This window comes from Podarcis gaigeae, assembly GCF_964106915.1.
Source record: "Podarcis gaigeae genome assembly, chromosome: 16".
NCBI classification, from domain to species: Eukaryota; Metazoa; Chordata; class Lepidosauria; order Squamata; family Lacertidae; genus Podarcis; species Podarcis gaigeae.
The window spans coordinates 15,908,969-15,932,217 of NC_139693.1; the positions used below are offsets into that span (position 1 = coordinate 15,908,969).

At 50.4% G+C, this 23,249-nt stretch overlaps 2 protein-coding genes across 11 annotated transcripts; one reads left to right on the forward strand and one right to left on the reverse strand.

Annotated features, from left to right (window-relative positions):
• Nucleotides 1-7,370: 7,370 nt before the first annotated feature.
• LOC310833775 (uncharacterized protein) lies at nucleotides 7,371-14,485 on the reverse strand. 3 transcript variants are annotated; one of them, XR_014558919.1, is made up of 3 exons: nucleotides 11,835-12,207; nucleotides 8,336-10,537; nucleotides 7,371-7,687 (listed from the first exon to the last, which is right to left on the reverse strand). XR_014558919.1 is itself a non-coding variant. In XM_083716573.1 (3 exons), the coding sequence occupies exons 2-3, from the start codon at nucleotides 8,564-8,566 to the stop codon at nucleotides 7,445-7,447; spliced, it is 474 nt and encodes a 157-aa protein (XP_083572699.1). In that variant the 5' UTR covers nucleotides 8,567-10,537; nucleotides 11,835-12,177; the 3' UTR covers nucleotides 7,371-7,444. The 3 variants fall into 3 exon arrangements, 2 of the variants coding, with proteins under 2 accessions (XP_083572699.1, XP_083572700.1); XM_083716573.1 differs by having other exon boundaries at nucleotides 11,835-12,177; XM_083716574.1 differs by lacking the exons at nucleotides 7,371-7,687; nucleotides 11,835-12,207 and adding an exon at nucleotides 14,265-14,485 and having other exon boundaries at nucleotides 10,249-10,537.
• LOC310833753 (uncharacterized protein) lies at nucleotides 13,630-19,778 on the forward strand. Of its 8 annotated transcripts, none has more exons than XR_014558911.1 (4): nucleotides 13,630-14,034; nucleotides 16,090-17,095; nucleotides 17,785-17,869; nucleotides 18,822-19,778. XR_014558911.1 is itself a non-coding variant. In XM_083716543.1 (4 exons), exons 2-3 carry the CDS (start codon nucleotides 16,105-16,107, stop codon nucleotides 17,831-17,833), a joined length of 975 nt encoding a protein of 324 aa, XP_083572669.1. In that variant the 5' UTR covers nucleotides 13,630-14,034; nucleotides 16,090-16,104; the 3' UTR covers nucleotides 17,834-17,869; nucleotides 18,822-19,778. The 8 variants fall into 8 exon arrangements, 6 of the variants coding, with proteins under 6 accessions (XP_083572669.1, XP_083572673.1, XP_083572670.1 ...); XR_014558912.1 differs by having other exon boundaries at nucleotides 17,797-17,869; XM_083716543.1 differs by having other exon boundaries at nucleotides 16,090-17,030.
• Nucleotides 19,779-23,249: the final 3,471 nt, after the last annotated feature.

A 23,249-nucleotide genomic window follows, 5' to 3' on the forward strand; every position in this document is an offset into this window, starting at 1 on the left:
CACAGCATCTAAATGAGGTTGCCCTGTTGCCATAGAGACAAATGGGTGGGCCTTTTCCCACCTCAACTGGCTGGAAGCCACCATCCTCCTAGGGTGGGGAACAATAGGCCAAGCAATGATTCTGTGTAGGGAAGTGTTGTACCTGCATGTTGGGCTGATGCTGGAAGTTGGAGACACAGAGGCATCTCTGCTCTGTGCTAGACTTTGAGGCTCCCCTGGAACCCTAAGAAGGAAGCAAGATCTGTTGGGATGTTGATTCTGTGAGCATCTCTATCCTAGGCTCAGGTGGCATATATATGTGTGTGTGTGTTAATAAAACCATATCTTATGTATATTAGGGGTGTATATTGAGGGGAGAGTTCTGCACCAAATGTACATATGTGATAAAATTGCATACCAAAATGGGAAATATGAGAAATGGAGACTAAAAATGCCAATGAATTTTCATCAGAATAATAATAATAATAATAATAATAATAATATGCCACTATTGTGGCCTGTGTTTTGTTAGCTCAAAAATGGAAAATGAGTGAGGTCCCAACTAAAGAAAAATGGCAACTTAAGCTGACAGAATATGCACAGTTTGCAGACTTGACATATAGAATAAGAAAATAATAATAATAATAATAATAATAATAATAATAATAATAATACCTTTATTGTTAATGTACAACCTGTGTACCATGAAATTAACTGAGCCTCCCAACCCTCCACAAACACTCAATCTCATTGCACCCTGTGTGCTTGTCACACAACACACCAACCCTGAAAGTCAGATCAAGAAGAACATACGTTTAGAGAAGATTGAAAAATGTTTATTGACTATATGGGGGGTGGGAATTGTGTACATTTGAAAATGTTGGCAGCATAAAGATAAATTCAAATGTGTAAATAAGTTTTGATGGATGTAATAATGGAAGACTGAATGGCTTCGTTTTTGTAAAATATGCAGGGATTTATGAAACACAAAATGAACCATGAAAAGATGTTTAAATAAGGATGTTTAAATGATTATTCTAAATTGTAAAACAGAAAATTCAAATTATTATTATTAATATTAATAATAATAATGCATTTATGTGGAAATCTGTGGGGCTGAGCTTAAGGCTTTGAAAAATGAGAAACGCAGTAAAACTGAAATGGCTAGATTCACCCACCCCTCTTTCCTGAGCAGATGTTTCTGCAACTGAGAATGCCAGCTGTTTAGCAGACCACCACCAGCTGCGACTCCTGCATTGCGGTGGGTTGAACTAAAAGACCCTTGGGATCCCATCCAACTTGCCAGTTCTCTGATTCTGCCACGCCAGGGACAAATACTGTCCAGTGAAGCCCCAATGAGCTGCTCTTAAGTCCCACCCAGACTCATCTCTCCCACTCAGCTGTGTGCACCCCTCCCCTCCCCCCTGGCAGAGCTGGCCTGGCAGAGCTTAAAATAGGAAATGGCCCATTAGCCTTTGGGTTGTACATCTGCCTTGTGCCCAGGGGCAGGGGCCAGGAGGAGTTACTGGAAGCAATAACGCAGGATAAAGCTCTTGCCATCAATATTTCATGGCAAGTGGGGGGGGGGGTTGGATGCAGTCCTTGGGGAATACGGGCTGCAAGCAATCTGCGGTGCTGCCAGGACAGGACTTTGGGGCAGAAGTCCAGGGAATGAGTAGAAGGGATTCCCAGTGCAGCAGCAGAGGATGGCGGCTTGGCATATAATCTCAGGTGGGATAAATCCTGTTCCCATTGAAAGAGGGAACCCCCCTCCTGCAAGTTCAGCCTTGGTCAACCAGATGTTTTGGACTAAAATATTGTGGGGAGGGGAAGGGAGTACAGTGTCAGACCCTCCAAGTGTCCGTATTTTCCAGGGACATCCCTGATTTAGAGAAGCCGTCCCAGTTTCTGATTTGATCCCAGAATGTCCTGCTTTTCCTTAAGAAGTCCCTATTTACATTGGAGAAACGTTGGAGAGTATGGAGTTATCCAACCCCTGAGCTGTCTGAAGGCAATCCTATATAGGGAAGTTTTTTTAAAAAATGTGTAATGTTTTATTATGCTTTTATATACTGTATGTTGGAAGCCGCCCAGAGTGATAGGGGCAGTGCTTTTTTCCTGGGGGCACGCATACCCCTAAACATTTTGTGAATCTTTGTACTTTTGTCCATTTACTGTATTTATTTTTCCTGATTTGAACGATAAATTTTTGATTTTCTTGAGTCAAAATGAGAGTACCCCTAAACATTTTTTTAAAGAAAAAAAAGCACTGGGCTGGGGCAACCCAGTAAGATGTGTGGGGTATAAATAATAAACTTATTATTATGGAATGGGACGTCCCTATTTTCATTGGAGAAATGTTGGAGGGTATGCAGTATGTGTTTGTGGGGAAACAACAGGTTTTAAAAACCACCTCCTTCCACCCTGGTCCTGATCTGGATTGGAGGCCCAGCACAGCTGCTTTTTCCTCATAAGAAAGAAAGCTGGGTGATCCTGAGCAGACTTTTAAGGAAATGCATTTAACATAATGTGTAGTTTGCAGTGCCCTTTTTAAGAAAAAAGGTGCTGGTATTCACCATGAAGCTGTTACAGTAAGTGCCACATTTTAAACATGTTGAGGAAAAGGTGCCAGTACTGTGTGCCATTGAGTACCCCCCAGGGGGGAAGCACTGGTTGTTTCACATAGGAAAAGCCCCCCACCCCAAAACTGGTGACAGCAGCCGCAAAATTAAAAGACACCTGCTTCTTGGGAGAAAAGCAATGACAAACCTAGACAGCATCTTAAAAAGCAGCGACATCACCTTGCCAACAAAGGTCCGTATAGTTAAAGCTATGGTTTTCCCAGTAGTGATGTATGGAAGTGAGAGCTGGACCATGAAGAAGGCTGATTGCCAAAGAATTGATGCTTTTGAATTATGGTGCTGGAGGAGACTCCTGAGAGTTCCAATACTTTGGCCACCTCATGAGAAGAGAAGACTCCTTGGAAAAGACCCTGGTGTTGGGAAAGATGGAGGGCACAAGGAGAAGGGGACGACAGAGGACGAGATGGTTGGACAGTGTTCTCGAAGCTACCAGCATGAGTTTGACCAAACTGCGGGAGGCAGTGGAACACAGGAGTGCCTGGTGTGCTCTGGTCCATGGGGTCACAGAGTCGGACACGACTAAACGACTAAACAACAACAACAAAACTTGCTGCAATAATATAATACTCTGAATTTATTATTTGTTTCATAAAATTTATATACCGCTTGGTGGTCAAAAAAACCCACCACAGCTAATTACAAAAAAGATGAAACAATACAGTTCTTAATAAGAAAAATTAACAGTAGCTTTGGATTTTAAAGAAGTTGATATAACAAGAAACTAAAAGCAGATCAAGGCTCGCACCAACTTTCCAAACATCTGGGTCGGCTTGCCTAAACAAAAATTTTTTTTCGCAGGAACGAAATAAGTACAGCGAAGGCGCCTGCCTGATATCAATAGGCAGGGAGTTCCAAAGTGTAGGTCCTGCCACACGCAAAAATAGCAAGTTCTTACAAATGTGGAATGGGTATTATGTGGCACTTGTAACAGGGCCATTTCTGCCAACAGAAGTGGCCAGGTAGGAGTGAGGTGATCTCATAGTCCCAAGTTGTTTTGGGCCCCCAATGTCCCTAGGAATTGTGAGATATGCTCTGCAGAAAGCAGCTGCCCATGTCCGTGCTCAGCTTGGGAATCCCCCCCACAAATTCCTCTGCATCCTGCCAAATAAAACTGAAGGAAAATTGGGACGTTGAATGCCAAAACTCAAGAGAGCATGAGGAGTGGGAGGTGGGAACAGCGGGTCTCTAGACAGACCCCTGTGGATGACACTGTTTGAATGAAGTCTGAAGTGCCCTGGCACTCTCTGCTGACAGCAGAATCTTCCTGCCTGATCTTGCCCCGGCTAATAGCTTGCCTGTGTGCTTTTCAGAGAAATGATCTAACTTGGAAACAAAGATGAGGTGCGATTCAAAAGAAAGAGAAGAAAGGAGGGCTTGTTCAGAGGTGGGGTGGCTTTCATCCTGTGTTTTCTTCTGCCCATAACCATAGAGACTGAGGAGGGGGGGGGGGGGAGACCACCAGGATGGTGAGATGGAAACATTCCCAAAGGAGAAAGCAGAGACTTTCTCCAGGGCTACCCTGTGAATTTCATGGATGACCTGTAAAGCCCTATATGGCTTAGCATCAGCCTATCTGAAGGACCGCATTCTCCCCTATGAACCTGCCTGGGCTCTGAGATCTTCAGGAAAGACCGGTCTCTCAGTCCTGCTACCTCCACAGGTACGCACGCTTGGAGGAGACGAAGGAAAGGGCCTTCTCCGTGGCTGCTCCCAGACTCTGGAACTCCCTCCCTGGAGGAGTCAGACAGGCTCCCTCCTTGTTGTCCTTCAGCTGGCAGGTGAAAACTCTTTTCTTTTGACAGGCCTTTCTGAACTGACTGTTTTTTAAAGGAAAGGCTTTGTCAATAGTGCTTTGCTATTGTATTTTAATAGATTTGTTTTTTGCATTCTTTTTATTCTGTTAGAATTGAATTACCTTTAAACAATGAACATACATGTTTTTAGGGGGGGGTTGTATTTTATCTGTGTGGTTTTAATTTGCGTAAGGCCTTGAGTAATAATGAAACATAATAATGGAGACTTCAGTCCAGGTTAAGAGCTCAGCACCCTGTTTGGGGCTCTCGCCTGACAAACGGGGCTTATCACACAACATACATCAAGTCCGAGGAGCCCGTGGCCCTTGCAGTGTTTGGGGCTGAGACTCAGGCTTTGTGAACATGACTCTATGCTCTGGCTCCAATGTGCTCCCTCTGTTAGCCACAGTGCATAGGTATCCTGCAGTTTATAGACAAAATCCTGCCGTTGGATGAGTTTTCCCTCAAACCAACTCTCATCCAATTTGAAAATGCATGTGAGGGCCCATCCACAGCACAGAATAAAGCAGAGTATGTACCCCATGTGTGTTCTTTAATTTCCCCCGTCCATACAGTGTTGACCAGAAATAGCAGCTGTCCCGAACGTTGTCCCTGCCAAATCTGGTGTTTCCCTATCCCTGGAAAATCCCCAAAGGGAATCTGCTCTTCTTTAGGTGTACTCCCGCCAGCTTTCTGTTTGCTCCCACCACTGGTTGCACTATGGATTTATATAATACCATTTTAATAGTTTTATTTTCGATCCCTTTTCTGGCAATCTCTAACATCTGCCTTGCAGGGGGTTGGACTAGATGACCTTTGGTGTCCCTTCCAACTCTACAGTTCTGTGAATTCACCTTTTTGCACAGCATCTTTGCTGAGCGGTCCATTTCAGCCCTAAGGCCTTGTTTCTGGCCAGCCACCTCCAGATCAACCCCCATGAGCTTATGTGTGGAGTTAGGATGTTTCTGTCCCGCTATGCATCACTTTACACTGGATTACACTGAAATGGTTTTTATGCCATTTTAACGCCCAGCCTGGAGAGACCCAGGAAGGTTCTTTGCATTTCAAGCCAGGGATGGGGGAACCTGTGGCAACACTGCTGTTGCCGGACCACAAACCCCAACATCCCTGACCACAGACCATCCTGGCTGGTGCTGATGGGAGCCCGGAGTCCAGCAACATCTGCAGGGCCGCTGATTCCCCGTCCCAGATTTAGACCATAGCAATTTTCCTGGAACCAAGTCAAAAGCAGACTTAAGATCAATAAAGGTGGGAGGGCCTTGAAGGATTAGTGCCAGGAACTGAAGTATACATCTCTCTGCCAGGTGAGCTAATACACAGGGATGGTTGAGCGACCGGCTTTAAATCTAATCTCTGCCTTCCAAATAATACTATTATCCTCCTTCATACAAAGTTAAAGCTTATGTTTTAAAAACCTGGCATAAAGTTTTCCAATAACTGCCTTCCAAGAAGGCTAATGGGGCAATAATGATCTGGATTGGTCCCATCACCTTTTCTTAATGTGATGAGCTAGGAAAGCTTTACTCAGTGCTCCCCCCCACCCCGAAAAATAGGTGCCAGTACTCCCCATGGCTGTTAGTTAAGTCCCACACTTTTTAACAACAACAAAAAAGAGGTGCCAGTACGCTTTCCCTTGAGTACCCCTGAAAAAAGCACTGGCTTTACTGCATATACTGGGAGTCTTTCCAGTTCTGTTAATAAAATATGAAGGAATGAGAGTAAAGATATCCCACTGTTCTGGGAGGGATTTTAAGATATGAGGAGGTATATAATCTTGCTTTCCCAGAGCAATCAGATAAAGGATTTCACCTGACACTGCAGGCTGCCACTCTGCGGCATAAAAAAATGGTTCAAAACATCTGGAGGGTGCGGGCTTGGCTAGTCTTTTGCATTCCCAGTTTTATGTTTAGGATGATTGCAACAGAGCTCAGCTTACAACTCACATGCTTTCAGGAATGCCCTGGAACCAAAAGATGCTCTGTGGGTCACACCAGAGTGTCAGACCAGAAGATGCTTCATTTCCAGTCTGGCTCTCTGGCACAAATCAGCTGGGTGGTGCCTGAGCACCGGAACAAAAGCAGCTCATCTTTTGCTCTCGCTTGTCTTTTGCTCAGGACCAAAAAAGGAGAATCCCGAATTTGGTCCCAAGAATGTTGGAGAGTATGCAGCTTGCAACAGCTTTGTCATCCCTATAATAGCAGAGAACACCCTGTTGATCAACTCAAGGAGCGGGGTTTTCTCCAACACAGTTGTCTTGTCTTAGGGCTCATCCATTTCCTTTGCTTTATAAACATGAGTCCAAGAGGTGTTTCATTTGCCCTGCTGCTTTTCTCAGAAAAACCTGCAATTTAGCTCTGAATTGTAATTGTAAAGGTAAAGGTACCCCTGACCATTAGGTCCAGTTGTGGATGTCTCTGGGGTTGCGGCACTCATCTCGCTTTACTGGCCGAGGGAGCCGGCGTATAGCTTCTGGGTCATGTGGCCAGCATAACTAAGCTGCTTCTGGCGAACCAGAGCAGTGCACGGAAACGCCATTTACCTTCCTGCCGGAGTGGTACCTATTTATCTACTTGCACTTTGTGCTTTCGAACTGCTAGGTTGGCTGGAGCAGGGACCGAGCAACGGAAGCTTGCAGGGATTCGAACCGCCGACCTTCTGATCGGCAAGTCCTAGGCTCTGTGGTTTAACCCACAGTGCCACCCGCGTCCGCTGAATTGTAACAAATGTCAGTCAGGTTTTCTGCAGAAAAGCACAGGACAAACAGAAGTGTGGATGAGTAAACCTATACCCTAATCGCAGTGCAAAGGCTTAGTTTTTCTTCCACTGAAAAGAAGCCTGGAGTCTGTTATGGCCAAGAGGGAGGACTCCAGTTTTTCTACCTGGAAGGCAAACTTGTTTCCTGGCTTAAATACATGGCACTGTGCCAACAAGATCATCGTGCAGAATTCACTGTTTATTTCTCATCCCGCAGCATCCTCCCAGGTTCCTCTGCTCTGTCTGGGGCACTGCCTATGTCTCGTCCTGGACTGCGTAGATCACAAAGTCGTCGGGAAGATCAGCCTGGGTGCTCCTGCTCTGCCTGTTCGCGGTGAGCCAGCCCGTGGCCAGGGCCATCTTGAGCTTGCGCAGCCTGTACATCAAGCTCACCAGCTCCTGCTCCATGTACCCCAGCGACTTCAGGCCAGACCGGACAGAGCAGCCGCGCCGGGGCCCACAAGGCGTGTGCGGTGGGGGCATGCGGCAGTCCGTGACCTGATCAGAAAAAGGCAGCAGTGAGCAGTTGTTGAGACAGGGGCTGGGGAAGGCCACATTCCCTTGGAGGGGTCTGGGGAGCCACAACCAGGTAGGCTGCCTTTTCCTCGTGTGTTTTCTCCCACCCGCCTCTGGCATTTGCTGCCGGTTCATTTCCGGGCTTAACCCAAGGTGCTTGCAATAGTGTTTAAAACCCTGACAAACACAGGCCCCAAAGACCTGAAACACGCCTCCTTTCCTAATGACCCTCCTCAGCCCTGGTGATTCGTCCTCTTCCTTCTGTTTCCCACCACTGAGCCCTGGAGATGGAGGTTAATTGGGAGAGGAGTGTCTGTGCAATAATTTGCAGCCGACTCCTTCCTGGCTGAAGCTTGCAAGCTGCATGTACAGGAAGAAGAAGAAGAAGAAGAAGAAGAAGAAGAAGAAGAAGAAGAAGAAGAAGAAGAAGAAGAAGAAGAAGAAGAGGAGGAGGAGGAGGAGGACACTCTCACCCACCTGGAAATTCAAGCCCTCCCCCTGCTACTTTGAGGGGCCAGGCAAACCTGGAGAGCCCTGGAGGTCTGCCCACCCTATGTAGACTTCTGCCCTCTGCCTCACATGCCAGAGGCTGAGTTTGGCACCAGTTCTCTGCTGCCCCCAGGCACTCACCTCCGTTTCCCGCTGAGCCACTGGGCACTGCTCCATGGAGAAACCTCCCAGGAGCCAGACCAGGCTGTAGAAACACGCCAGGCTGACGAGCCACAGCAGAATCTGCCCATGCACCTGGTAGTTCTCCTGGTCCTCCGAGAGGCTGTTGTCCTGGTTGCTCAGGGCCCAGGCGGGGGCCAGCCACCCTAGCAAGCAGCAGATCCACCCACCCAGGACCACATCCATGGCCATTTCCTGCCTTCCTCTGAGCCTTACCACGGCACTGAGCCACCAGCAGCAGTGACATCACAAACCCCTGGGCAGGTGAGGTGGCCTCTTGCCCTCTCCTGGCAGGGAGAGCTGAGCCAAGAGGCCCAGCAGGGACAGATGTCCTCTTTGATGGGTGGCCTTGTCTCAGAGGACAGTCCTCTCTATCGGGGGGGGGGTGTGGGGGAGCCATCCAAGGGGAGCAGAGCAAGGGCAGAAGCAGCAGACTGAGCAGGCACACCCGCAATGGTGAGATGTATTTTAACTCTTATTTAAAACGTAGCCAATGGTTTCTGAACTGGATAATTAGCATATGCAAATGATATGCAAATTGGTACCCCACCAGGCTCCTTCAAGAGGAAGGGAAGGATATGAATGGAAGAAATAAATAAATGATATCTTGCCCTCTTTTTTGGAGGCGGGGAGGGGAGCAATGTACTAAGTGGCCACTTCTGGAGCTTGGGGATAACAACCAGGTGGTGGTTTGCACCATCTTGGGGCCCCAATTATTTGAATATGCAGGATTGGTTTCATTCTTTTTAAAAAATGCAAATAGCAACAGCTGTGTAGTGGGGAGGAAGCTGATAATTATCAGAACTGCAATAAGCTTCTGAAAGTGCTATTTGGCATGATGGGGACAGCCCTCGCTGGCGTTGAATGTGATCTTTCCTCCCCATGCAAATAGCAGCTTCAAAGGACTGAATTCAGGCAAGGAAATCAAAGAGTTAAAGCAAACACACACACACACACACACATGCAGTGATGAGAGGTAACATTGGATCTATCCTCTGACAACAAAGGAGCAAGTATGGTTGCCTTTGCCTTCTCTAGATCAGTTAAGTTAGCTTACGACGAGAAACCTATCCAAGTTATGTACATATAACAAACTACTTTATTATTTGCTTACTCTGCAAGCATCTCTCTGTGTATAATTGCAAAAAGTAAGGTCTACTCTCCAACCAAAAGCCGTCTCCTTCTCCAACAGGTAATTTGGCTTGGGTGGGACGGGCAAAGTCCACTTGGCAGCTAGCCACAGGGGGAGGGTACACACAATGGTGCAAGGGTCTGGGTACACACAGTGTTCATGTACATGCAGAACCCTTAGAACTGAACCCCTGCTTAAAATGCAATCATACTGCTATCAATGCCCCTCTCTAGTAGGGCTGGGCGATATGTGGTTTTCAAGATCGTGATGGCTCACCAACTAAACATTGAGATATAGTGATATATCACAATGTCTGAAATGAGGATGGAGCTATAGAGATGCATTGCTTGGCTTCATGGTTTTTCCCGCATTGAGATTTTTGCTGGCGCCTACTCTTCTCATTCGCTGCAGGAATCAAGAGAAGCATAGGCTGGCTTAACGTTTCCCCCCACATTGTGATTTTTGCCTAGTGCGCACACGCGTGTACACACACACACACAAAAACCCACACACATCATGATTTGCAATATACTGCCAGGTCAAAAATTATGATATGGACTTCAAACCAGTTTGGGATAATATATTGAGATATATCGCCCAGCCCTGCTCTCCAGCATTATTCCCCCACCCCGACTTCTCCCTCTTCCCTGTGCCTTCCCTGTGGCACTTCTGCCTGCATTTCCCAATTCCTTTGGCTGCAGAACCGGCGCAGTTTCTGCCCCCATGAAGGTGCCCTGCGGCCTCCTCTGCCATAGATTTATTATTACTATTTTGAGTATTGCTTTCCAAACCCTCCCTGGTCCCCAGGCTCAGTCCTCCTCTTCGATGTCAAACACCACCAAGTTGAAGGCCTTGGCGCTTTCCCTGGCCAGCTGGCACTCGGGTGCCCGGCAGCCGCGGTGGCGCAGGGTGAGGGTGGCCTTGTGGTTCCGCACAAGCGTCACCAGCTTCACGAGCTCCAGCTCCATCTGGAAGAAGGCGTGCAAAAGGTGCCGCTCCAGATCCTGTTCGTGGGCCAGCTGGGCTTCTTCCTGCGGAGGAGGAGGAGGAGGATGTTGGTCAGGCAGCGCCAGGGGCTGTGAACATTACAGGAAGATGCTTGAGATAAAACAGGCCAAGGGTGCCCCTAGCAGCCAGAGCAATGGTTGCCAAATTGCTAATGGGGTCGAAAGGAAACCTGAGCAATACTTTTTATCGAAGGAGGAGTCCAAGGCACCATCCAACTGTCTTAGGGACTCCACTCCAGATTTGTGTAGGGTTTGCTAATAATAATAATAATAATAATAAATTTGTTATTTATACCCCACCCATCTGGTTGGGTTTCCTCAGCCACTCTGGGCGGCTTCCAACAAAAGATTAAAAATACATTACAATATCAGTCATTAAAAACTTCCCTAAACAGGGCTGCCTTCAGATGTCTTCGAAACGTCAGATAGTTGTTTATTTCTTTGACATCTGATGGGAGGGCGTTCCACAGGGCGGGTGCCACTACTGAGAAGGCCCTCTGCCTGTTTCCCTGTAACTTCGCTTCTCGCAGTGAAGGCCCTCGGAGCTGGACCTCAGTGTCCAGGCTGAACGATGGGAGTGGAGATGCTCCTTCAGGCATACTGGGCCGAGGCCTTAGCCTGTTCTTCTCCCAGCAGAGATTTAGGACTTGAGTTTTCTTTCTCCTAGATGAGCTACCTCCCCAAGTGGCCAATCTCTTCCAGTATGCCTCTGAATAACAGTTGCTCAGAATCCCGAGTGGGGAAGAGAGCATTGCTGTTGCACCCAGGTCCTGCTTGCTGGCGGCATCTCAGGACACTGGATTAGACAGGCCCCCTATGATCTGACCCAGCTACAGGCCTCTCCTTGCAGAAGTCTAGTGGTACCTCGGGTTAAGTAGTTAATTCGTTCCGGAGGTCCGTTCTTAACCTGAAACTGTTCTTAACCTGAAGCACCACTTTAGCTAATGGGGCCTCCTCCTCCTGCTGCCGCCGCGCGATTTCTGTTCTCATCCTGAAGCAAAGTTCTTAACCTGGGGTACTATTTCTGGGTTAGTGGAGTCTGTAACCTGAAGCGTATGTAAACTGAAGCGTATGTAACCAGAGGGACCACTGTATTGTGATAACAGAACCTCCACGCTCAGGGACTGTCTACCTCTGAATACCAGCTGATGGGGAACGATGACTGGAGAGTTGCCTTTGTGCTCGGGTCCTGCTTGCGGGTTTCCCTTTGGAGCACCTGGCTGGTCACTGTGAGGGCAGGATGAGCCCCCTTTGGCTCTTCTAATCTCCTTCTGTTTGTCTCTTGGAACGCCCCCCCCTCCACCTCCCTTCCCTTTCTTACCCGTGCATCTTCTGCCTTGGGCTTTGTGTGCAGCCATTTCGCTCCCAGGGCCAGCACCAGAACCACGATGGAGCCAAATGCCAAGCTGTCCCAAGCCCCAGGGGAGACGGCTTCCTTCTGCTCTTCCACTGCAGCACGGCGTACGGCAGAGCTTCCCTGGCAGAGCCACAGCACCCACAGCAGGCTGTGCATGGTGAATACAAATGGTGGCGGAGTCCCTGGGGCAAAGCAGGCCCTGGTCTGTGATGTCACAGATGCGCCAGCCCCATTGGCCAGTCGTGTGGGTGACATCGGGAGAGGGTTCCGTCAGCTGGCCAATTGCTCATTTATTTGCTACCTTTTAATCCCCCCTTCTTTCCTCCCACATGTGGCACACATATACTCAACAAATAAATAAATAAATGATGTGGGCCCAACTGTGAGGAACTCCCTTCCGCAAGAAGTTAGACAGGCACTGTCCCTTCAGAGTTTCTGGCACCTGGTCAAAGCTGTTCTATTTCAGCAAGCCTTTGTACCCTGAATGTTCCTTGCTTTCTTTCCTTTCTCTTTCTCTCTCTTATTTTATATATAATTTTTTTAATTTAAAAAACCAATTATTATTATTATTATTATTATTATTATTAATATTAATATTAAATGCTGAAGGTTATAGATATCGGAGGCTCGATTTGCGTTTTAATTTAATGTTTTACTATTGCATATTTCATTGCTGTAAGCTGCCCTGAGGCCTTCAGGGTGAAAAGCGGGAGAAGCATTTTTAAATAAATAAAGAATATATTTCAGCAATGTAAATGTTCTACTTTTATTTTTCCCTTACTTAGAATTCCAATAAATACTGGCTGGAGGGGAGAGAAACTCTGGTGCTCAAATCCTGGTTGCGGGTTTCACAAAATGGGCACCTGGTTGGCCGCTGTGAGAACAGGATGCTGGCCTAGATGGGCCATGGGCCTGATCCCACAGGCTCTTCTTAGGTTCTTAGGAGCAGGCATTGAGACATACTCCAAGTGACCGGACCCAGTTAGTACCCTGGAAGCTGTAGCCCATCCAAGCTGCGATTTTGGGGCCACCTTCAAGGGCAGTCCTGCAAACAATGCTCCACAGTAGTCTACCCCAGGGCCTGACTCCCGCTCACACCCCTCGCTTGCACAAAAGGGTCCTGTGTGGTGGTCTTTGCCTGAGCGGCCTTCAGATCAAAAAGGTAAAGGTAAAGGTACCCCTGCCCGTACGGGCCAGTCTTGACAGACTCTGGGGTTGTGCGCCCATCTCACTCAAGAGGCCAGGGGCTGTCCGCAGACACTTCCGGGTCACGTGGCCAGCGTGACATCGCTGCTCTGGCCAGAGCCAGAGCCAGAGCCGCACAAGGAAACGCCGTTTACCTTCCCGCTAGTAAGCGGTTCCTATTTATCTACTTGTACTCGGGGGTGCTTTCGAACTGCTAGGTTGGCAGGCGCTGGGACCGAACGACGGGAGCGCACCCCGCCGCAGGGATTCGAACCGCCGACCTTTCGATCGGCAAGCCCTAGGCGCTGAGGCTTTTACCCACAGCGCCACCTGCGTTTAAGGCCACCTTTGATTTGATGGCTAGATCAAAAGCTAGCCATCAAATCAAAGGTGGCCTTAAACGTGTGAATGCACTTTAGGAGTATAGGTCACATCAACAGTGGGAGAAGCAGGCCATATTCAGGGAGGAAAGGCACCTTATTAATCCCATTTCTAGCACCACCTTTTTTTCTCCAAGGAGCTCCGGGTGTGATGCGCACAACCCTGTGAGGTAGGTTAAGCGGAGAAGCAGGGCTGAGTGGGAATTTGAACCCGCGTCTGCCAGGTCCTAGTAGGTCAGCGCTCTAACCACTACGTATCACTGCCTCAGCCCCACTCAAGACGCCGGGCTCCCCCCCCCCCAGCAGCTGCAGAGAGCAGCCTCGCCTTGCAGTTTGCAGGACCTTGGTGCGCCCTTCGTGCAAAGCCTGGGCGCATTCTCACGTGCAAAGCCTGCCTTAGGGAGGAGCAGCCGCGCTCCCTCCCCAAAGAATAGCTTCGGGGGCGGATCGCTCGTTCTGTGTCTGTGTGTGTCCCCCCCCCACCCACACCAGCCACGTGATGGAGCAGCAGCCCAACATGGCGCAGTCCTCCTAGGCCGCTCCATCCCAGCCCGGCGGGGAGGCCATCTGGCCTTGCAGAGCATCCCGGAGACCGGCAGGTAAGTGAGGTCGGGGGTGGGGGGTGTTGGTGGAGGGGGCGCACCAGAGTCCCTCCCCCCCGTGCAAAACCCCACGCCTTGCACGGTTCCCCAAACTGCCTTTCCCGCCCCTATCCCCCCCCCCCAGGTCCTTGGCTGGGATGGAGCCACGTGCCGGGTGGGGTGGGTGGGGGTCGCCTTCTTGTGCCCTCCCCCTCCAGAGAAGGACCCGAGAGACGGGGACAACCTACCCCACCCCGTCGAGGAGAAGCGGGAGCCTTGCATCCAGGCGGCAAGGCGAGGATGGAGGACGTTGTGTTCATCCAGATGCGGCTCCCATCACCTACATCTTTGCACCCCGGCTGGGGCTGTAGGGCATTGGAGGGCAGCAGCACATCTGTAGGGTGACATTGGGGGGCGGGGTGTTTCCCCACCATCTCTGCTCTGCTGTTCAGAAGGTGGGGAGGGGTCTGCCTGGGTTCCACCAGCCCTGCAAACCTCCTGGGGTGCTGGGCTGGTGGGGGAGAGTGGGCTTCTCAGGGGCGAGGGGAGGAAATTGGGGCACCTCACTGATCTCACCCCATGTGCTTCTCCACCAGATTGTGGTCCTAGCAGCTTAGGGTAGATCTCTTGGAAGAACCAGATATAGAACATTGCAAAATAGCTCATGAACCGGTGACCAAGATCAAAATAGTCAATCACTGTTGAATATATCTGTTTAGCAGAGATAAGCAGAACAATGCAAATTTTTATTATTATTGCTACTATTGTACTGCATTTGCTCAAAGAAGCTAAAGGGGGCATGCATGATTCTCCTGCTCCCCATCCTATCCTCACAACAACCCTGTGAGGTAGGTTGGGATGAGAGAGGCAGTGACTGGCCCCAAGGTCACCCAGTGAGTTTGATGGCTGAGCAGATTTGATCCTGGATTCCCAGGTCCTAGTGCCATGGGTAGGCAAACTAAGGCCCCAGGGGCCGGATCAGGCCCAATCGCCTACCAAATCCGGCCCAATTGCCTACCAAATCCGGCCCTCGGACGGTCCAGGAATCAGCATGTTTTTACATGAGTAGAATGTGTGCTTTTATTTAAAATGCATCTCTGGGTTATTTGTGGGGCATAGGAATTTATTCATCCTCCCCCAATATAGTCTGGCCCCCTACAAGGTCTGAGGGACAGTGGACCGGCCCCCTGCTGAAAAAGTTTGCTGACCTCTGCACAATCTAACCCCTACAACTATCAACATTCAATATCCTTATCCAAGAACTGTTGAATAAATCTTTTGAACAAGTAGAACAATTTATTTATTTCATAAAATGTATACACCACTTGATTGTTTCTTTTAAAAAAGGCACTTCAAAGCAGTTTACAAAAAGAATAAAACAATAAAATTAGCAGTAAGTAAAAAAAGTAATGTAAGAAATTCAAAGAGTTAAAACAACAATATACGAAAACAAGATGTAACAACTCTCTAAACAATGCAAAAACTGCTATGAAACAATGACCGATCTCAATAACCCAGCCAGTAAGTTGGAAGGGGGCTGTAAGTCAGTGGGCAGTGCCCCTGCTTGGTATGTAGAAGGCATCAGGTTGAATCCCCACCAGCATCTTCAGGTCGGGCTAGAAATGTCTGAAGCCCTGATGAGCTGCTGCCTGCCAGTGTTGACCAGCCTCTTCCAGCATGGTGCCATCTAGATGTGCTCAGTTGGGCTGAACATCAGGAGGGGGAGTTGTAGCCCAAAACATCTGGAGGGCACCAGGTTGGGCAAGGCTGGTGTTGAGCTTGGAGGAAAAACCAGATATCTGCAGATGTGGAGATGATGATGATGATGATAGTATTTATATGCCACACATCTGACTGGGTTGCCCCAGCCCCTCGGGGCAGCTTCCAACAAAATATTAAAAACACAGTAAAACATCAACCATTAAAATTTTCCCTGAACAGGGCTGCCTTCAGGTTGTTTATTTGTTGGACGCCTGTTGGGAAGGGTGGGAAATGGATGCCTCTGCATGAGAGAGGGAGAAGGCAGCGCCTTTCCCTTCTGCTGTGACCCCTTTCCCTCCTTCTTGCCCTCAGCGCAATTCACCCGCCATGGTGAAGATCTTTGTGGGGGGCCTGTCTCCCGTGGTGACGGCCGAGGAGCTGAGGAAGCTCTTTGAGCAGTACGGGCAGGTGAACGAGTGCGACATCCTCAAGAACTTTGCCTTTGTGCACATGGAGAAGGAGGATGAGGCCCACCAGGCCATCAGCGCCCTGCATAAGAGCGAGTTCTACGGGGCCCACCTGACGGTGGAATACGCCACCTCCAAGATCCGAAACGCCACCAAGATCTACGTGGGGAACGTCTCCGCCAAGGCCACCACCTCCCAGATCCGCCAGCTCTTTGAGAGGTTCGGCAAAGTGGTGGAGTGCGACATTGTCAAGAACTACGCCTTCGTCCATATGGCCAAGGAGAGGGAGGCCATGGACGCCATCTTGAACCTCAACGACACCCCTTTGGAGGACCAGAAAATCTTCGTCACCCTTTCCAAGAGCAACAGCTCCCTGCGGGCTGCCAAGGGGGCGGCGGCAGCAGCAGCAGCGGTGCCCACCCCGCCTCCCCTGTCCCCAAGCTACTACTTCTCCAGGGGGCGGCTGCCACCCCCGCCCCCGGCCTACACCCCCTACTGCCCCCGGGCCTGGTACGACAGGGAGTACTGCGACCGCTACTCGTACGAGCTCTACGACCGGGCCCGGGCCGCCTACGACCGGGCCTTGCCTCCTCCCCCTGCCGCCTATAGGGAAAGGAGCCCCGTGGGCAGGCGGACAGCTGCCTCCACCGCCGTCGTGGCCCAGTACGCAGACCCCTACGCGGCTGCAGCTGCTGCGGCTGCCGCCGCTGCCGCCACCGCCGCCGCCAACCAGACCTACAACCCGGCCTACAGCCAGCCAGGGTATGCAGCCGCTGCTGCTGCTGCCGCCACATACTCCCAGTACAGCATAGGAACCGCCTACAACGTGGCGGAGTACTACGAGAGGTACGCCAGTGCATACGCCGCCCAGTATGCACAGACCTTCTGAGCACGGTGTGCCTTTTCCGGCAGTAAGTGTCTGGAGGTCCTTGGTTGCTTGGGGTGGGGGTGGCGGCGGGGTGGGAGGGAGCAGGGGGTCGTGGGCAGGAGAAGGGATTGGCTCAGAAACACCCCACTTCTGGGGCTTCAGCTCTACAGTGCTGGGGAAACCCAGCCAGATGGGTGGGGTATAAATAATATTATTATTATATTATTATTACTGTGCGTTCCCTGCATGTGGGCATTTGATTTCTGCACCCTGCCTTCTCCCGGCAATCGAGGGTATGCAGGGACACCTTCTAGCCAGGAAGGAAATAATTTGTGGAGGGTTCAATGAGGGGCAGGGCCTGGGGAAGATATTGAGGGCCAGATCAAGCCCTGGGGGCCCACAGTTGACACGAGCACAGTATTGTCTGTCCTGGCCGGCAGCTGCTGTTTAAGGCAGGCTTCGCCAAGCTGTTGCCCTCCAGATGTTAGAGGGAAGGGAAAGCTTGGGATGTTGTAGGATCAGCCCAGCAAGCTAGCTGGCAGGCTGGTTGGCCAGCTGGTGTGTGTGTGTGTGTGCACGGGGTCCGAGATTGTGTCCACCCCCCATATCTCTTTGTTTGCCTGTGCAAAATACAGTACATAGGATGCAAACCTCTGTGTATATATGATGCACACTTATTACGTCTGTGTATATACAGACACACACATGCATGCATGCACCTGAATTGTGTAGATCTCTTTGCAGGCATCGCCACCGCAGTGTCTGTGAGGCCCTTTGCTGATCACACGCTGACTTTTTACTCCAGCTTCCTTCCAAGGTTGGTGACGCTGCATTTTTTTTACCCCCTACCCTCCGTCCTTCCTGCCCTCTCGCCTTTTTCTTCCTTCACCCTCTTTCCTTCATTTTTTTTTTTTTTTGATCCGGCCGTTACCTTTTTGTTTTAAAAAAAAAAACCTGCTTCGAAGACCCGCCGCCTGCCTCGCCAACCCCCGCCTTTCGAACCCGCCGTGAGCCGAAGACGGTTTTGCTCGTAGAAACGTGCCCGCTTTTTTGAACTCTCCTCGTGCCCGGAGCAGCGGGTGTTTGCCAACCTTCCGAACTCTCTGCCGGCTAATTCTTTGCTTGCCCCGTGGTGTTGCTGCCTGCCGAACCTCTGACCCCCTTGTCGCCCAGGTCTCTGCCGGGCTCCTGAGCCGGGGAGAGAGGCCTCCTTTTGCTTCTGCAGTATTCCTGGGTGCCGTTCTGTTCTGTTCTGTTTGTTGCCTTTGTACAATCGGTTAATGGAGCTTGTTCCTGTCGTGGCAACTCGTTTGCTTTTTTACCTTATTTTTTTAAATGTCGATCATTAAATGGCTTTTACAGAACCTCTCGCGTCTCGTCGTGAAATTACACCCACCCCAATCCCCCCCGCCGCCCGACTTCGCCTCTGCCTTCGATTTCCTCCACCCCACTTTCTGCATGGGGCAGGAGGGAATTTGCCATTCTTGCTGATCTCTACCGCATCCCCCCGTCCCCAAGTTTACTTCCTGCCTTCCCTCCCTCTGCTTTTCCTCCAGAGTGATCCTCTCTTTGGGCTCTGCCTCTCTCTTTGCCGCCACTAACTCCATCCGTCCGTCCGTCTCGCCCGGAGAGTTAGGGAACCATTGTCAAATCCACAGCAAATTCTGGCTCCCGTCTGTGGGGCTGACTAACGCAGCCTGGGCTGGGCATCTAGCGGTTTTTTAACCCTGTTTTTTCTCCCTCCATTGACTTTCTCTTTCTGTGGACAGCTGCTTCTGGAAGGCGACCTCGGGCAGGCAGAGCTGACCCGAAGCGACTCAGCGCCACCAGCCAGCCGAGAAGAAGGCGAAACTCCTGCAAGCGAACCTTCGGCCTCTTGCACTCGTAGCGTAGGCACTGGGAAGGAATGGGGTGTTTGGGCAGGGGTGAGCGAGGGGCCTGGAAAGGGGGGGGTTGTCTGGGTTAGGGTACTACCGTAAGATGCTTTCCCCTCGCCTTCCACCCCCCAGGCGGAAAGACCACTCAAGAGGAGGGTACGGGCGTGATCTGCCCCTGGGCTGGGGTGCCCAGTCTGGTTCTTTCTGCGGAGGGACAGCTGGGGTTGTCTGGGTTAGGAGACAGAGCCTTCCTGTCCTTGTGTTCCCATTTGCTCTGCCCAAAAGGGTTGGTTTTGTCTCTCTGAAAGGTAAGCAGAAGGACGGAGCCTCCGAGTTGTAAAGAAAATAGTCCCCTTGCTGCCTGGTCCCACTCGTTTGTTTTAGACCCCTCTTTGTCCTTCTGTCAGCTGACGGATCCCCTGGCAGCAGAGCCAGATCTGAACTCGGGACCTCATGATGTGGGGAAGCCTGTGAGGTAAGCAAGCTCTTTCTCCCCACCCCCCCCCACCCCCAGGCTGGGGCTGAGGGAGGGGTGGTCCTTTGCGGAGCCAAGGGGGGGGGGGAGAAGCTCTTGCAGGAGAAGCCTTCAGCTCCAAACTCTCCACTCGCTTGTACGTGACCTTTCTTCGGTGCCCTCCGGGTGTGGCTTCTGGGGACCCTCAATCATCAGAAGCTGAGGCAAGAGACAGATGTCTGTGGAGTCCTTGGGAGGACACCTCCATCCCCATCTCCTCCTCATAAAGCAATAGTTGTCTCTCGGAAGTTGAACAGAATCCGTTCCGGGAGGTCCATTCAACTTCCAAAACGTTCAGAAACCAAATCACGGCTTCTGATTGGCTGCAGGAGCTGCCGGACATTCAGGTTCCAGAAGAACGTACGCAAACCAGAACAACCACTTTCTGGGTTTGCGGCGTTCAGGAGCCAAAACGTCCGAGTTCCAGAGCATTCAACAATGCTGACTGTACTTGTGCCCCCGACCCCTGCTTTCCCTCCTCCCTGGGTTCTCCCTTATCCTCCAAGTGAGCTTCACCCTTTGAGCTGTGGTACGGCAAGAGGTGAGTTTGCACCACCCTGGCTTGGTTGGGGCTTGTAGGACGCAGAATCACAACCTGCCATGATTGTGTGGGTTTCACATCCTGGCATGAACTCCTGTCTGGGCGACAATGAAAGCAGGTTGGCACAAGGACCCCCAAAGAGACAGCTTTTCATCCATGTGGCCCTCGCTCCCCAGCTCTGGCCACTTGGCACAGGATCATGCTGGAGTTGGACACCAGCCGGCAGCGCGGCCTAATGGTCAGAGATCCTTGGAGTTGACCAGGTACGGAGAGCTCCCACAGGTGCTTTGAGGGAAGGAAGAGGAAGCAGTGGATGAAGGGGGTGACCCGAGAGGGAAAGAAGCAGGAGTTTTCCCTAGTTGTTGCTGCCTCTGCTGCCGCACGGTCTTCCCACACGTAGCAGCAGCGTAGGGGAATAAAGCGGATAGAGAAAAGTTTTTATCCCTCCCTTGGAAGTCATGGGCATCCACAGCAGCTGGATGTTGGAAGATTGAGGGCAAGGTCCTTCACGTAGCACACAGTTAAACTGTGGAACTCCCTTCCACAGGAGGCAGTGATGACCACCAACTTGGATGGCTTTAAAAGGGAACTGGACAAATTCATAGAGGAGGAGGAGGCTGCAATAAGCCATGATGGCCATGACTCTGCCTCCTGGGAGGCAGCAATGCTTCTGAATATCAGTTGCTGGAAACCACAGGAGGGGAGAATTGCTCTTGAACTCATGTCCTGCTTGAGAGTTTCCCAGTGGAGGCACCTGGCTGGCCACTGTGAGAACAGGATGCTGGACTAGATGGGCCCTCTTCGGCCTGATTCAGCAGGCTCTTACTCCATTCCTTAGGAGAAAATGCTTTTAATGCGTAGCTCCCAGGGATTGCTAAAAGGAAGCTGCTGCAGCGTGAAAACCCAACCTGCCAGGGGGAGGGGCAGAGCGGAGGAGGCAGGTAAGCAGGGATTGGGTAGAGCAAGTGAGCTCCCTGCTGGCTATGTGAAAAGTGAGGTGCTTCCACAGCTGGTCTTCTCCATCCTCCAGACATCACCAGAGTTCAGGGATGCATTCCAGCCAAGAAATGAAACGTTGGAGCAGGGCTTAGGGATAACCTTGAGGGTTAGATTGGGGCCTGGGGGGCCACTTTTGACTCCTGAGCTATTTGTAGGCCCTGGGGAGGGGGGCTTGAGACCTCATGGAGCACCAAGGAACATCCCGAGTGCCTGCGAAATTAAAACAGCTTTTAAAAATGGTGACTGTGTGTTTTGCTTCCCTGTCCCCCATCCCCTGCTTCTGTTGACTGCTGGCCGTGAGAGGGGACACCCCCACCACCTGCCGTGCCCCATGCTTCTTTGGCCTGAAACAACTCTCCCGTTTTCGAAGCCTGGCGGCTGAGAATTATCTGCACTCTTCCCTAAATCGTGTTCTTTATTATTACAGTGGTACCTCAGGTTACAGACGCTTCAGGTTACAGACTCCGCTAACCCAGAAATAGTGCTTCAGGTTAAGAACTTTGCTTCAGGATAAGAACAGAAATTGGGCTCTGGTGGCGCAGCAGCAGCAGCAGGAGGCCCCATTAGCTAAAGTGGTGCTTCCGGCTAAGAACAGTTTCAGGTTAAGAACAGACCTCCAGAATGAATTAAGTACTTAACCTGAGGTACCACTGTATTGTGTTCACCTTTTCCTCCAAGGAGCTCATCAAGATGGCATACATGGTTCTCCCTTTCCTCATTTAATCCCCACAACAACCCTGTGAGGGAGGTTCGGCTGAGAGGCAGTGAGCTGAGTGGCTGAGTGGCGGATTTGAACCCTAGTCTCCCAGGTCCTGGTCTGACCCTCTTTAATCACAACACCACCACCACCACTGGCTCTTTGGGGGGGGGGGAATAGCTGTGTGTATGTTTTCAGGGGCGGGCAGTACCTGCTGGCTGGGGCTGATGGGAATTGTAGTCTGAGGACATCTGGGGGGAGATAACAGGCTGCCCTAGCGCATGCCCCTCACCCCACCATCATACGTGTGCCAGATTTGAGGTGTGCCAGAAAGGAAGCACCCCAAGTACAGCATGGAATGAGTTAAATCACTGGAGCATCACTCTAGTGACGCAGAAGGCCTATCAAGCCTTCTGCCTTGAAACTGAGAAGGAGGAAATGTCAGTTTGGTCTGTGTTTTTGTGGCCTCCCTCCCCACCCCCACCCCCGGCCAGCTCCTGCAGGGTTGGACCCAAAGATGAATGCAGACCTGAGGCCAAAAAGATCAGCCCCTCGCCCTTATCTAGCCTTCCCGTTGTCAAATGCAGGAACCCTACCAAATTCCAGGTTCCCTACCATGGGACAAGAGCCCAGCATGGTGTGTTTGGGTGGGCAGGGGGAGTCCCAAAGCCTCGCAACACTTCTCCCCCACCCCCGAAATAACCCTTCTTCGGTATGTGAAGAGGTGGGGAAAAACTGCCTCCTAATATTTTAAAAGAGCTATAATTTATAGAGCATTTTTCACTCGATATGTCTGAAATTTGGAAGAGTGAATTTTATAATGTGATGCCAGGGAAAATTACTGGAAGAACTACCTCTTGGCTTGGATTAAACAGATCCGTCCTTTCGATAGGCTAATTGCTGCTCTCTTCTTGAACATTTGTAAGAAATAGCTTACCGTAAAGATATTTTAAGGATGTGACCCTCTGCACATTTTGACTTTGGAGTCTACTGACGAACTCTGTGGACCTTGTTTCTAAGTAAACACGGATCCTATCAGTCTCTGTTGCCCCTCTTACCTACAGATTGTTACTGTTGTTAATTACTATGATTAATGTTAACATGTATGGCCCACTCTTCACTAGCAAGTCCCAGGGCAGGTTACAAGCGAATATTCTGAATTAAAAACAGTTAAAACAGATGGCAATTGCAGGAGCAGGCTGGGCCCTGGAACACAAGGGCCCCTTCCCCCAATTTCAGCTATGCATTTTACAAAATGCAGAATAGTTAAAATGCACTTTTTCCTCTCTTGCGTTAAAGTTCCCTAGGTGGGAAGAGAATCAAAAGCTGACCGAGTTCCTGGGCAGATTCAGGCTTCAGGACAGATTAAAAAAAAGAACATACTCATGCAGCACATATCTGAGATAAAGGAGGCAGTGATGGCTACCAACTTGGATGGCTTTAAAAGAAGATGAGACAGATTTATGGAGGAAAAGGCTATTGATGGCTACTAGCCAGGATGGCTCTGTTCTGGCTCCGGGAGGAGAGAGGGCTCTGGTGCTCAAGTCCTGCTTGCAGGTTTCCTCAAAG

What these genes read in the sequence shown, in the direction of transcription:
- LOC310833775 (XM_083716573.1), bottom strand. Translation starts at nt 8,566, where the DNA reads ATGGCCATGGATGTGGTCCTGGGTGGGTGGATCTGCTGCTTGCTAGGG. An exon ending in TGGCTCAGCGGGAAACGGAG is followed by an intron (nt 7,688 to 8,335) that starts GTGAGTGCCTGG and finishes TTTTCTGATCAG; the next exon opens with GTCACGGACTGCCGCATGCC.
- LOC310833753 (XM_083716543.1), top strand. Translation starts at nt 16,105, where the DNA reads ATGGTGAAGATCTTTGTGGGGGGCCTGTCTCCCGTGGTGACGGCCGAG. An exon ending in GTGGCGGAGTACTACGAGAG is followed by an intron (nt 17,031 to 17,784) that starts GTACGCCAGTGC and finishes TGAATTGTGTAG; the next exon opens with ATCTCTTTGCAGGCATCGCC.